This window comes from Dendronephthya gigantea, unplaced genomic scaffold (assembly GCF_004324835.1).
Source record: "Dendronephthya gigantea isolate DGI-Jeju-01 unplaced genomic scaffold, DenGig_1.0 000224F, whole genome shotgun sequence".
NCBI lineage: Eukaryota > Metazoa > Cnidaria > Anthozoa > Malacalcyonacea > Nephtheidae > Dendronephthya > Dendronephthya gigantea.
In genome coordinates, this window is record NW_021163234.1 from 33,694 (window position 1) to 49,267 (window position 15,574).

Consider the following 15,574-nt stretch of genomic DNA (forward strand, 5'->3'; position numbering starts at 1 on the left):
CGCGGAAGCCTATTCCATCATGTCAGACAACGGCATACTTTCAAAAAATACGAAATCTTCGAGTCATGCGTCTCAGCCAATACCGTATTTTCGTCGGACGGAAGAGAAGAATTAATAACTACCTTAACCTCAAAGATTGCCCATAGGAAAACGTCTGTCGCAATTTATACCTGTAGTCCATTCATCTTCAGAATTGGAGTTTGTCTTGATGCTCTTTTTGTCGTCGACACTCACCCGGTAAGCCACGAGCTTGGAGGAAATGGCAATGGACTTCTTCTGATCACCTCCTGATTCAAGTCCTCGATCGTGTAAAATGGTTGTTCAGTGGGTTATTAAGCGATTGAAGATGGCCGGAATAGAAACAACCATGAGACAAAGCATGACATGGCTGAATCCGTATCAAGGTTGGTAAAATAATACACACACCTATGTCGCAGCTTAGTATACACTAGTGCTTAAAACTGTAAATATAGGCACACTACAGGCTTCTACATAGATAAGTAGCTAAGGTGAGCAGAGGCTGTATGTAAAACCCATAAAGATTATAAATAAGTGTAATTCGTCACAAAAATGGCGTCATTTCAGACATTGGCAGGGGGGTGACTGCCTCAAATTAATGCACTTGCCAAGTGACGAATCACACTTACGAAAAAATAGTATAGAGTTCTCCTTCTGATAGGGTATTCTGTGTCGATGCCCCATCTAGTGTTATTTATAATCTCTATAGTAAAACCCTGTAGTGTGCTTATATCTATAGTCTTTTAAAGCCCCTGCTAAACGGGTGATTTTGACGTCTTCTCCTGGTGTATGCTATTAAGTAATTTTAACAGAGTTAAAATACAGAGTTATTGGTCACTTTACATCGCCTTGCTAATACAACTGCGTACATACGTAATTCACACATTAACATAGTCTGGAAAGACAAAATCGCCGATGAAAATCACCCGTGTAGCCGCGGCTTTAAGCGCACGTTTACGAGGCTGCTTTTGTTGATAAAGAAACATTCGACCATTTTCCAGACCAAGAACGAGACTCAAGGGGTATAAAAATGTAATGTAGCAATTCCACTTTTTATGTACAGTCAGCTTGGACCTTGGTCTTTTTGACTCGCATCTATTTGTATTAAAGTTAAAGTCTTGTGGTATACACCATGTAATTCATTTTACAATAATTTTACAATAAACTTTTAGAAAATATTGAAGAACATGATGGATTAAGGAAAAGGCGAAAAAGAACACTTGAAGCTGATGGCCTTGAGATTTTATGTGTTGTGCCTTGTACGCAAGCCATGAACACCGATGAGGAGGATAATGTGATATTTGTAAAGGAAGAACAGAGCAATTTCATATCTAAATTTCCCCAACAGATCTACTTCATGAAAGTAGTTTGGAAGGTATGTAGTTTTAGCTAAACCAAATAGAAATCACTGTGTCGGAAATTTATCGGAGTAAATACCCTAACATATGATGGGTATGCATAATATATGGTATTGCATGGAAATGTTGCCTTATACAATTTTTTTATATTTTGCAATTTCACTCCCGAAATAAAATGATCCGGGCCATCGCTAGAAGCTTAATTGGGAGTGTATATTCATATATTCATGCTCATATAGCAGTAAAAACAGTAGCTAACAACAGAAATCAGTCGAGTTATGTTGATTAGTTCATTCAGTGAGTATAAGTGAAATCAGTTCTAACTGCACGACTATAATTCAACATTTAAGGACATACCAACGAGCTGTTGGGTGCACCATACGAAAATTTTCTCTTATCCACTGGAGTGGAAGACGACAACGATTCAACAGAGGGGGGTATTGAAGAAACACAGCTGTATGACAATGACCCAGCCCTTCCTGTATTTCGGGGTGGGTTGACCAAAGGTGTATCAACAGATGAGGTAGCGGCGATACTTCTGAGAGAGAATGTTGATCAAGCAAAGATAGCCACAAAGGTTCCAACAAACGTGAGTAAAAACACTTCGTTTATTGTTGATACCACGAAGCTTCGGAGTGATCAAGATGTGAAGTGTGACGATCTTGGTGCGTGGAATTATACTGGAACCAAAAGGTTTGGCTACTCATTGGACAACGCAGGAGTGATCCACAGGGAAGATGACTTGGCAAACAAGCCACAATATCAACTAAGTCGTCAATTCTTCAAAAACAAAAGTCTGCCATCACTTCGCAAAATCGTTGTCATGGCCCGTAATATGGTTTCCAGTCTCCCTAAAGACTTATGCTTTATTCAATATATTTTTGAAGATGGAGAACAAGAAGTGGACGTCAAAGCTCATGGGAATTGCAAAAATAACAATTTTGGAAAAACTGGCTTCAAACGAACAATGAAAAGCACAAAGGATATGATTGCGGAAAAGCTTACAGTATATCCACCACGAGAGGCGTCCCACGAAGGTATAATGAGTATTGGCCAGTCTGGTGAATTTCCTCGCAATCGCACCCAAGTGTATAACATCAATAGAAAACTAAATAGAGAAAAGACAATGACACAAAGTAACGATCCATTGCTACAGGTCATCACACAAGCGAAAGAGGACCAGAAAGGAAGGGTAGAAAATGCTTTCATTAGAGAGATTCCACTGTTTCCAGAGCCGATAGTCTTTCTTGCGTCTGAACAACAACTGAGAGACATCGAACGTTTTTGTACCAACCCGGAAAAATTCTGTATTGTTGGTGTGGACGCAACTTTTCAAATTGCAGGTTTCTACTTTACTTTCACCACATATAGGAATCTCATGTTGACAACAAAAAGAGGAAACCATCCTGTTTTTATTGGTCCGGGGATTCTCCACAAGCAAAAGCTTTACACGTCGTACAAGACACTTCCCCTTCTAATGTCTAAATACTGCGCTGGAACAAGTGGGATTTTAGTTTACGGAACTGACGGGGAGGAAAACATGGCCAAAGCCTTCTCAGATGCTTATCCAACTGCAAAGCATCTGCAATGCGACATTCATATGAAGGACAATGTCAAACGAAAGCTGCGTGAGATTGGAATCACAGGCGAAGCTGCTTCTGAGATAGTGTTCGACATTTTTCGCAAGAAAGTGCACGGTGGGATTCAGGGAGGTTTGGTAGACTGTACATCGTCTGAAGAATTTGATACAGCTCTCGAGGTAGTCGTAAAAAGGTGGAATACCCAACATAATCATGGTGCAAAGTTCGTGGAATACTTTCTCAAGGAGAAAGCTGGCGTCATTCGAGAAGCAGCTGGAGCTGATATTCGGTCTGTGTGCGGTCTTGGCTACCCTCCCAAAGTTTACACTCAGAACGCCAATGAACGTGTGAATAGGCTCATCAAAGCGGAAGAGAATTCCAGCTATTCCAAGAAAGAAGCTTCGCTGCTTCCTTATGTCGAGAAAATTAGAAATGAAATCAAACGGCAACAGAACGAACAGTTTCTCGCGGTTCTTGGAAGAAGACAGTACAGGCTAACCGAAGAGTTCTCATTTCTAGGAGTTCAGGAACGTAACTTCTACTCAATGACAGATGGCCAGAAGACTTCCCTGCGGAAGAAATTTTTTTCCATCCATGTTACGGAAACACCAGATGTCCATACCAAACGGCCAAACGAGACGAAAGCAATGTCAATAACTCCTGAAGACTCGGGGAACATCGACGTCCCATTCCCAATTCTCAAAGGAATGTTTGACAAAGCTTCCACTTTGGTAAAAAACCCTTCTTATATCTGACAGACGCCCAAGATAAACCTGGATTCATGGTTCACAGCACCTCGTCCGAGAACCCGCACAGAGTATTGGTATGTTTAAAAAGTGGCAAAGTGATGTGTGACAAAGCGTGTGTAAATTGGTCAACTTATAGCTTGTGCTCGCATACATTGGTCGTAGCTGAAAATGTAGAACGCCTAAAAGAATTTCTAGCATGGTTCAAGAAGCAGAAACGCGTTCCAAACTTGACTAATTAGCAACATTAATATGCCGCAGAATAAAGGCCGTAAATCTGGAACGCGAAAGAGAAAAGGAGCCGCTAATACAACACCAACTGAAGGAATGCCCGTTGTTTCGAGTCGCGTAGTTCAATCACAGCCACATTGACAACCTGGAGCCACAAATACTGCGTTTTTTCAGACTGGCGTAACATCAACAAGCGTGGGCGGCTTTCATCGTGGAGTAACATCGGCATGTGGTCCCCTTCGGCATTTACCGTCAAACATTTCCTTTCAACCTACAATGGCGTCATTATCAAGTGCCTCATTTCTGCCTACAATTGCGTCATCGTTAAGTGACCCCTTTCGCCCTGGAGAAACGTCAACAAGTGTTCCTTTACGGCATGCAATGACATCAGCAAATGTCTCTTTCCACCCTGCAGTACCATCGACAAACGTTGTCTTCCCACCTGGAATGGCGTCGCCCGTAAACGCTGTTGAATCTCAAGCCAATGAAACACATCCTCGTTATCCCGTACGTCCAAAACCTAACCCTGGTGTATTCGTTTTTGGAAGGTTACCATTTCTTGATAGCAGAGTATCGCGTTGCTATGGATGCGGGGATCCGCTAAAACCTATATGCCTTCTCCACCACACGATCTTGTTCTTATTACCAGACCCCACCGAAAATATATTAAGGACGGGGTAACGCAAGTGTCCCCATCGATCTCACCGGTATATATTCACGTTAGCCAGTATTGTGCAAAAAATGCACTACCAGAATTTACACCTGCATCCTGTCACTTGCCTGACGATCTGATCCCATTTCTTCATCAAGAACATTATAATCTTATAATTGTTCAATTGGGACTTAATTTTCAACAACTTAACTGAAGGTACAGCATAAATTCTTAAGAAATAAGTGACTTTATTAGTGATACAGAAGCGTATAGGAACGTTGTCGATGTTACGGGGTCATTTAGATATTTATCGTAAGAAGTCATTCAGTATTCAGACCATTAACAGGCCTTGTCATACATCTTGATTGACAGTGTTGCAGATCTCCTTTTACAGATACAATTCAGTGAATATTTATGATGGATACCAGTAATATTTGTTCAGAACTATCATGACAGTGAAATATTTTGTTAGAAGTTTCGTTTTGTTAGTAAACTGTTCCCATTGCAGCTCATGTTTTGCAAATTGGGCTTAATTAAAAAGCCTTTGTCACACCGCTATATTACGGGTGCCTTTTGGCTAATCCTGCGACTGTAGTGTCGTAACACCATTTAATGGCATGGCAACATTTTATAATTTTATGGGTGTATGATGGTTAATTTACTTCTTGAATAGGTATAGTTTGTTCTGAAATATTGCTTTTCACATTATAATCGTCTACAAAAAATCACAGTACCCCAAACGTAGCAGCGTGAGAAAGGCTAATTACCGCAATCTAACTATATATGATACAAATGTATGCCTGTAAATAGTAGACGTTTTCTATTTCGTTATCGCCGTCCAATTTCGACGACAAATAAAGGTTGGGGCAGAGAGTGGCAAGATATTTTGTAATGTGTTTTTGTGTGTTTAATGAGCTGAAACCAACGAATTCGAAGATTGTTGTTCATGTTTTACCGAAGTGCATGTTTTACGCATGTTTTACAAGTGCATGTTTTACAAGTGCATGTTTTACAAGTCCATGTTTTACAAGTCCATGTTTTACAAGTCCATGTTTTACAAGTCCATGTTTTACAAGTCCATGTTTTACAAGTCCATGTTTTACAAGTCCATGTTTTACAAGTCCATGTTTTACAAGTCCATGTTTTACAAGTCCATGTTTTACAAGTCCATGTTTTACAAGTCCAGTCCAGTCCATAGTTTACAAGTCCAGTCCAGTCCATGTTTTACAACATGCCGAAATAAACAAAGTAAACACGTACCCTTTGTCTTTGAAAGCATTTATAAGTTTGCAGATTATGAATTATTCCTCTTAAACAGCTTTGTCTTGACCGTATCCACGTTCATCTTTGCTAACTGTCATGCTTCATATATCTTGTTTCTTCTCGTTTTACTTTCTTTGCACAAAGTTTATGAAACGCTTTTACAAATTACAAAAATGTTTACGAAATGACAGTTAATTTAAATTGCTAACGTTCTCATTGAAATACAAACTTTCTGTCTTAGCCAATCAGAACGTTCGTTGATTACCAGACGTTACTCGCGCATGCGCATAACTTACAAAACCACCCAACGTCGACCATCCATGACAAAGAATTTGGACAACTTTGGATTCGGCTATGTTCTACCGGGTTCCGGGTGTAAGTCCTAATCTCCGAGCGGAATTAGTACCCTCGCAGGCGCTCCGCGCCCGCTCGGGGACAAATTCTATATGTAAGGTGAAAGTCGTACCCGGTATAAGTGATCACGATATAGTTTCTTTCAATTTGAAAGTACAATGCCAAAGGAAACGTCCAGTTAAAAGAAAAATTTACATCAGGAAGAAAGCTGATCATGATAAAATCAAACACGAATTGAATAAATTCTCAGAGTATTACGCACATTTTTAATAGATGAGCCCATCGACGTTAAATGGGATAAATTTGAATCAACAGTAAAACACACAATGAATACTTTTATACCAAATAAGTCAACTAGCTCACGTTATAATCTCCCCTGGTTTAATCGCCCACTTAGGCGATTGTCCAGGGCAAAACAAAGAGCAACAAAGCAAAAAAATCTGGTAAAGACTCCGACTGGTCAAAGTTTAGAAATATGAGGAAATCCATGCACAATCAACTGAAATCAGATTTTGGACATTCATAAAACAATTAAATCAAGATTACCTAGGGGTAGCAGACCTTGAGGTAAACAACGAAATTATTCATGAAGCTCAAAATAAATCTGAGGTACTGAATAACTATTTTTTCCAGCGTGTATACTGATGAAAATTTAAATTAAGTCCCAGATGTTGGAGAAAACCCTACCCCAGGAATAAACCCGCTGATAATAACTGTCCAAGGTGTCCTGAAACAACTAGACTCACTTAAACCAAACAAGGCAGGTGGCCCAGATGAAATACCTGCTTGGTTTCTGAAAGAATATTGCACAGAAATTGCCCCGGTCTTAACGAATATATTTCAAAGCTCAATTGAGTTGGGTATTGTACCAAACAAATGGAAGAAGGCAAATGTCTGTGCAATTTGGAAAAAGGGGAAAAAGTCAGATCCGACTAACTACCGACCGATATCATTAACATGTATATCGAGCAAAATCCTTGAGCATATTATCCATAGCCACATAATGAAACATCTTGAAAGTTACGGCGTATTAAACGACACGCAACACGGCTGTAGAGCTAAACGATCAACCGAAACACAATTAATCCTAACAATCCACGACATTGCTAGCGCAATTCAACGGAATCAATCTATACATGCTATCGTGCTTGATTTTACTAAAGCTTTTGACAAAGTGCCGCACAACCGACTTCTAAAGAAACTGGAGTACTATGGAATCCGGGGTCAACCGTTAAATTGGTTTACGTCGTTTTTACTCGGAAGACAACAAACTGTAATCTGCGAGGGTATGTCGTCTACGCCAGCTGCCGTGTCATCTGGGGTGCCCCAAGGAACAGTACTTGCGCCCTTACTTTTTCTTCTATACATCAACGACCACCCAGATAGCATCAACTCGACAGTTCGCTTGTTCGCCGACGACGCATTGTTGTATGTTGTTATTTCCAATGATGCAAACGGGGACCAAATACAAAACGATCTAATTCACTTGGAGCAGTGGCAAACCATATGGCAAATGAACTTTAATCCTTCCAAATGTAAAGTCATTTGTTTCTCTACAAAACGAGACCCGCCCAAGAAAACATACAAACTGTGTGGAGCCATATTGGAAGAAGTGAAATCTATTCCATACCTCGGTCTCACCTTAGTTGAAAAGTTGAAAAGTTGAAATGGTCCAGTCATGTTCAAGATATCACAACTAAAGCAAACAGAACACTTGGGTTAATGAAACGAAATTTCTGGAATTGTCCCCATGAAATAAAGGAGATATCATATAAAACAATCATCAGACCTAAACTCGAGTATGCCAGTGCGGCGTGTGACCCATATCTTAAGAAAAACATGTGGAGAAAGTACAAAGGAAAGCGGCGAGATTCTCTACAGAGAACTACAATCAAAGAGCCAGTGTTACGTACATGATAAAAGATTTGGACTGGGATACCTTAGAGTTAAGGAGAAAAAAGTCTCGATTAAATATGATGTATAAATTGAGCCATAAGATAGTTAACCTTGACACAAGTGAACACCTTATGTTCAATAGCGAACAACGGACACACGGCAGCCATAATTTTAAATATGTTTTACATAGAAAAAATAAAGACGTTTTTAAATACTCATTTTTTCCTCGAACGATTAAAGATTGGAACCTTTTACCTTGCAAATTAGTCAATATGAACTCATATGAGTCTTTTAAATTGGAACTTGAAGGTTTTTATGTGAAGGCAAAGTAGTTATATCTACTTTACCATTTTTGGACTATTGTAATTATTAATTAGTATAGTTGGTGTGATACCCTTCACGGTTTTTCACCGACTTAACTTATGTAGATGTAGAAAAGCATTTGAAACCCCATATCGTACGGTACATGCCTTTAATTGTGTGTTAAAACATTAATAACTTTTAATTTTTACCCTATAAATACTTGTGTAAATGTTCGATTATATAGCATATAGATCTTCTAATATTTCAACATCGTTTGGTTTCATTTTTGCAGTTGAACCTAATGAATCTTTGCCTTTGTGATTTGTGAAGTTTGACTTTGAAAATACAGGGTGTCGCAAAAAAAGCAACCACTTAAATATGCAGAACATCAATACAGCTCTAAAGCGCAATAGATAAGCACCTCTGGGAATTGAAAATGGCTCTTAATCCTTCATTTAGGGGCTGTTTACATGAGCCCGGTTACCCGAGATTCAACGAAGCGTGAGAGGACTTTGAGGTATTGAAATAAGTCTTTATGACACCAAACAAGCACATGCTATTGTTGTGGTGATTATAAGACTGCCAGGATCATGTTATCTGCTCATTTTAATACCTCAAAATCATCTCACGCTTCGTTGAATCTCGGGTAACCGGGCTCATGTAAACAGCCCCTTACAATGCTAAAAGTCATTTTAGCTGAACTATGGTGCAAACCCGAACAATAATAATATTCTTGCATATTTAAGTGTTGCGTTTTTTTTGGGACACCCTGTATATCCCAAAATTACAAAATTTCCATTCATTGAGATGTTCTCGCGCTTACCACGAACACACAATAAACACGCAACTAGACCCAGACCTCTCACAGTCACCTACCTCTCGTCCATCCCACTGAGCTATGTTAAATTCCTGGAGGACCGGCCCGTTATTTTTCGGTAAATTCGCCGCCATCTTTTTGTCCGCAAAAACATGGCGGACTTCGCCCTTCTGCGCAACCGCAGAAGCTCTGCTGACGCCACATGGTTCCTTTTGGCCATGGTATTTACCACTGACCGGGCTCAATTATGAGCCCGCTACATGGGTGTTCTCCCCCCTGGATTTAGTAAACAACAGGTTCTCCCCCTGGCCTTTATAAAAAAAAATTGCCGTGAAAACTTTTTTTGTTTTTTTGAAATATAAAGTCATGAAAACAACATTAATTGCATTTTTTTGAAATATAAAGCGTTTTTTTAAGATGAATACAAGTTGTAGACGCTGTTATTGCCAACGCAAGAACAAATATATATTAAAACGTCAAAAAATTGTGGACAAAATTGAAGATTTTAATTCTGACACGAACTGACAGGTGTTTTTTTTATATTTTCATAATTTATACATTCCTATAACAAATGCTTGAACTTTTTGGCACTATTGTCGGACATTTTGGGGACAACTGGATATTTATGGACATCAATTAGACTTTTTTGAACCCTGCATGAACTGCAGAATTACTGAAAGTATGAAATTAATAATGTTTTCTTGAATGTCTTCAGGGCAATATATCTAGGTATATAATCCAAAGAAACAGAGGCCAAAGCTGAGGGGTAAGATGCTTGGCAGCTGACTAAGTGCAAGAATATAGTTTCAACCATGAGTCATACTTGCATAAGTATCATAATATACTTTTCATTAAGGTCATCAGCTTAATTGTACCTCAATGGGCTATAAAAGTTTTCAATATTATCTAATTGCACCCATGGACCCCTGGTCTTATTAGATAACTTTCACCGTAGAACGAGAACGAACGAATATGCAGGAATTTTAATTACTTGTGCATAGAATTTTATGCTCTTTATGCACATATGAACGAGATAAGACAAATACGAACGAGAATACCGACAACAGGAGACAATAGAATGGGCCATTGCATGTGTACCGAATAAATCTGAGTAATATGCATTATTTAACTTTGAATGCCTTTGGCATATTAAAAGGCATATTAAATTACTATCTTCATAGTTCTTCTTGTTGCCAAACCACGTACACGCTATTTTTGACGTTACCACGTATCTATGGTTAACCCTACTAACTATACATAAGCTTATTTACAACTGGCCCTATAGAAGTATTTATCGCTGTATAACACATTAACATGCACTATTTATAATTGAATGCCAGGCTGATTTGTCATGCAATTTTTGGCTATGTGTACTGATGTCCATGCTTTAACAGCTGTGCTTATTTTCATTTGATCACATAACAAAAGCCAACCTCTGGGGAATGAGGATTTCACAATTCTTCTCGCGTTAATGATATTAATGATATTAATGAAGCTATTCGTTCGTTCTCGTGCTACGGTGAAAGTTATCTATTAAATGAATAATATTCATCCCTCCATAGACTCAATTACTCCTGATTAGCCTATTGAATTTAGCCCTCTTGAAGTTTGATAACATGCATAAACAAAAAATTATGAAAGTGGCTGCAGATTGAGGATACACTGCTCCAGTGGCGTAGCCAGCCTGACGATTTTGTACCGCTACGTAAATTTCGAGTTATTATAATTATTCATGCCTTTAGAAATTTACTGTTTTCACAGTCAGTGAACACTAAAATATTAGCATAGCGGGAAAAGAAACAGGCATTTTATGTATAAGACAGCATTTTATTTCCTTTTATTTAAAAGTCACAGCACAGGGTATCTCTTATTCAATGTTCTTTCATTCGTCTTTACTGTACAGGACAAGCGAATAGCTCGGCAATATGGATAGAGTGTTCGAGGAACGAGACCTGTTGTTAGCGATTACAGCTATTCGGCATAACTATAGAATACCCCGCACATCGAAGCTGCGATTTGATGTGGCTACTGGCTACGTGGCTACATTATACAATGATTTTTTACTGTGGACACCAAACGAGTAAATAAAACGACGCAAGTACTTTACACACTATAAATTGGTTTCATGGTATAGGTTCAGGTTTGGGTTGTCAGTTTGTTATGTCTGGTTAGGGTGTACGTTATTAGGATTAGACTTTGGGTTAGGGTTAGGGTTAGGGTTAGGGTTAGGGTTAGGGTTAGGGTTAGGGTTAGGGTTAGGGTTAGGGTTAGGGTTAGGGTTAGGGTTAGGGTTAGGGTTAGGTATGAGTATAGTGGTAGGTTTAGGAGTACGGTTACGTTTTAATTTGGATAGCTTTGGAGCTTTAGTTCATGGGTTGGCGTTTAGATTATGCACCAAGGAACTAATTATTGTTACCTACACTATTATTAGAATAATAAACGTTTTGTCAAATTTCATATTTTTATTTCTTATTTAAATTGATATATTTTTTTCACATCACGCAAAAAAGCCCGAAACAAATCTTCTTCTTTGTGAGTGTACCTCCAAACAAATTCAGCCAAATATGACGAATAGTGATATTTCCTTCTTCCGTGGGTTGGTAAGGAGACTTTCATTTGTTTCCAATGTCCTTCGATTTTATTTGTATGATCACCGTCTATATTCTTAAATTCCTCGGAATGGTTGACGGTCTTGTGAATATAACCGTGTTTTTCCAGGTTGATATAACCTTTCCAGCAGTCGGAAATAATTATTGATTCTGGTGCAATCCATTTCTTTATTAGGGCCAAAAGTGTTTTCTCTGTTCTATCTTCAACTGTTGCGAGGAAACATTTGCGCGAGTCCTCTTCAATGCCCCCGAAAATCCATTGACCTTCTACGTAATGGCCTTAATGGTATTTGCGCTTGCCTACTTTCGATTCATCTATTTGTACGCGCTTGTTTTTGCCTCCTATTTGCTCGCTTTCTCGTTCGATTGTAACTTCGCACCCTTCTCGGGAAAACATAGACCAATCTACCACTGTATTAGTTGAAATTCGTACTTGCGTCATTATTTGTTCCTGTCAAATTATTGCACCACATAGTAAATTGATCACTCTTCTAGAGGAGATTCTTTTTTCAAACCAGCTGTTTTGTCTTATGCTTCTTTCTATTCTATGACGCTTTGGCCCTTTTCCACCACGGCATTCAAACTTGTTGCCATCTGATCTATCTGTACATCTTGTCCAGTTCATAGCGTTTCCGCAATTTGGACAAAACGCGTGTTCGGCGATTAGAGCGAAGTCTTTTAGCCATTCTATTGTCGTTTCGTGGTCTTTCAAATATTTGTCATTAAGTTCATCGTACGTTAATCTTGCTTGTATCGTTTCAGTTCGGTTGTAACTACTCTTGCTTGATGGCGGCTGCGAATATTGGGTGCTTTTAGTGCTCAATGATATTTGTGATTTCGTAGTTTGTGTTGAAGCGTTTCGTGTTCTTTTTACTGTGTACATCTCTATGACTATGCTGTTGTAATTTTTGAGATGCCCAATGGGCAATGGTTTAACAAGCAAATCAAACATCACATTGCATGCACTACAGTATAAATCTATTTAAATTAATTACACTGTAGTGAAATGAATTTATCTGCGGTGATTTGGAACGAGGATAATGACTCAATACGGCGATAAACTAAGTGACGTCAAGCATGATTTTTGATCTAGGACTAGGGAGAGCTAAGCCACAAGAGACCTTCTCTTCGTGATTCTTTCATTGATTTGACTATCCCAAACTGAATTCATTGCATAACTAAATTGATGATTCTAAAAGATTGATCTGAAATCAAATTAGTTCCAGCTGATCGGGGCATAAGAGCCTTAAGAAATTTATTATCCAGTTGACTTTAATGTTGACAATAGTGTGTAGGTGTGCTTTGTTTATCACTGGTATAAATAATCGATATCATTTCGAAATTCAGTTGTTTTTGTGCGCTGAAGTAGTGGTAAAATGTCTTGTTCAAAACTTTCAAAAGTTAGCAAACAGCATCAGAATACATGGGCCCAGCTACATCGTCGCCTTATTTCTATTCCTTTCTCATACGAGAATATGTTCCCGCGAGAAGTCGACTACGAGTTTGTAAAGAATCAAGCATTATCAACAAGCTCTTGCATTGGTTATATGGTTCCTTGCTTGCTAACCACCACTGCATTTGTTGCTGGTATGAACAATTCAGTAATCGCGTTATCGACGGACCACAACATTCCTTTAAATTTATATACTATGGTAGTTGGGCCACCAACAACAGGAAAGTCCCAGTCAATGAGACAATGTTCGGTTGAACCACTAGTCGCAGTACGAGACAACTACGATTTGGGTAATTTTGTGGTTGAGCGATCGACTTCATCTGGTTTAATCAAGTGTATTGCTCAGCAAAGAAAAGCTTTTTTGTGCTCTCCAGAAATTTACGATGTTTTAAACAAGCTTCTCAAGAGTGATGAGGACAGTGGAACGGGAGATGTCCAGCTGTTGTGTAGCTTGTTTTCTGGAGAAAGAACGTCGTTTAGGTATGCAACAGAATCGACAAGGGAAATCTCATCAAATGTCCCATTCTGCATAATGGGATCTACTCAGGTACCATTTGCAGCTCGCTTGATTTGCCGACTAGATCAAGGACACGGTTTGTTGGATCGGTTTCTGGTTTGCTTTCCTGTTTGCTTTCGTCCAACACCGACGGAAACAGAAGATGCAAAGGCGGCACTTGATCGGTTACCCTTAAAGTCATTTACGGACCTTTTTATTGAAATGTATAACTTGCATTTAGAAAAAAAGGTTTTCGACTTCTCTGCTGGTGCTAAAGAAATGCTGGATTCCTTGAATGCGGATTTCATCAAAGCAGTAAATGAGGCGATAGCAGAGGGTGTACCCCCTCCAAAGTCCAAGCGTGTGGAGTTATTACAGAGAATATCGGTTTGTTTACATGTTCTGACGCATACGTTAAATTCACTCGTACGAGGTCGAAAGCCACGAGCTACACCGAAGGAAGTGAGCCTCGATACGGTGAAGAAAGCAATATTATTTTTGGATTATGTAGAATCACAAAAGCAGATAATAATTGATGTAAGTGATCTGTAAGAATTTTTTCGGTCGAATTCCTTGACATCCTTCTGGCATTGGATCATTCTGTTACAGTATTTTCTCTACCGTTAGTAAAACGACTGATATTAACGGGTTGACGACTTAACGTACTTTAACACAAGCTCACATTTTCATTCATATTTATCAGTTTATAGATGAAATAACAACAAGCTGTGTTGATGGAGAGAAACCTCAACCAACAATCCAAAATATAAAGGTAGCTATTCTTCTTTTCCCTGGCAGTGTCGTCACAAAGCGTGCCTTTAAACAGTCAGCGCCAAGACAAGTCCGAGGGATTTCAGACTCGGAGTATGTGAGTGCACTCGAGGCGTTAGAGAGTGAAAGTTGTGGTGTTCTAGTGAAGCTGTGTGCAAAACGAAATTCGAAGAGGGAAACGATTGTGTTTGTGAAGAACAAGGATCTTCCAGAGGCAGTGAATTTGGTTGACCGTGAACAATACGACAAAAAATATGCCCAGTCTCTTCATCGCGGAATCTCAGAATCGACAAAAATGCAGTTACAAGAAAAACAACTTCTATCGTGTGATTAATCATAATCTCAGTCTGGTTTAAATGATTAATTGACTTATTGAGTGACTATTGTTGGTATAAGACGGTTCTTTGCAATTAAGTTTGTCTATTTTCGTGTATCTGTATAACAGCTATATTTAAGCTACAAGTTTAAGCTAAAATATATTTAATTTATATAAGTAAAAATAAACTACTGTTGGCAATACCCTTGGAAATTCCCATATTTTTACGTAAGCACGTAGGCATCAGGAAGGCATCACGTAGCCACGGAGCCACGTGTATTCATGTAGCTTGTAGCCACGTAGCCACGTAGCCACGTAGCCACGTAGCCACGTAGCCACGTAGCCAAGTAGCCACGTAGCCAAGTAGCCACGTAGCCACGTAGGCAAGTAGCCAAGTAGCCACGTAGCAATAAGCCGAAAGAAAAAGGCAAAGGAAACAGGACATGGCGATGTCGACCTCATGTACGTATGTAGCCAGGTAGCCTGGTGGCTGAAGACGACAACAGGTAAGTGTGGCGGGGCATTCTATAGTTATTCCCATTTGACGGGGAAAACCTGCAGTCCGTTATCGTCATGGATAAGCAAATTTGTGTAATATATCAAATTTTACATATTATTTCCAAGCGTATTCTAATTTGCATGTAAATGTTTATGATAATATATTTAAACAGATAACCAGCCAGCGCATCACGTTCAAGATGTTTTCGATCA

The 15,574-nt window shown here is 39.1% G+C and overlaps 1 protein-coding gene across 1 annotated transcript; it reads left to right on the plus strand.

The window, feature by feature from the left end:
• Positions 1–313: 313 nt before the first annotated feature.
• On the plus strand, positions 314–2,332 carry LOC114540205. The gene is made up of 3 exons (XM_028560476.1): positions 314–404; positions 1,191–1,393; positions 1,727–2,332. The coding sequence occupies exons 1-3, from the start codon at positions 314–316 to the stop codon at positions 1,874–1,876; spliced, it is 444 nt and encodes a 147-aa protein (XP_028416277.1). The 3' UTR covers positions 1,877–2,332.
• The last annotated feature ends 13,242 nt before the right edge of the window (positions 2,333–15,574 follow it).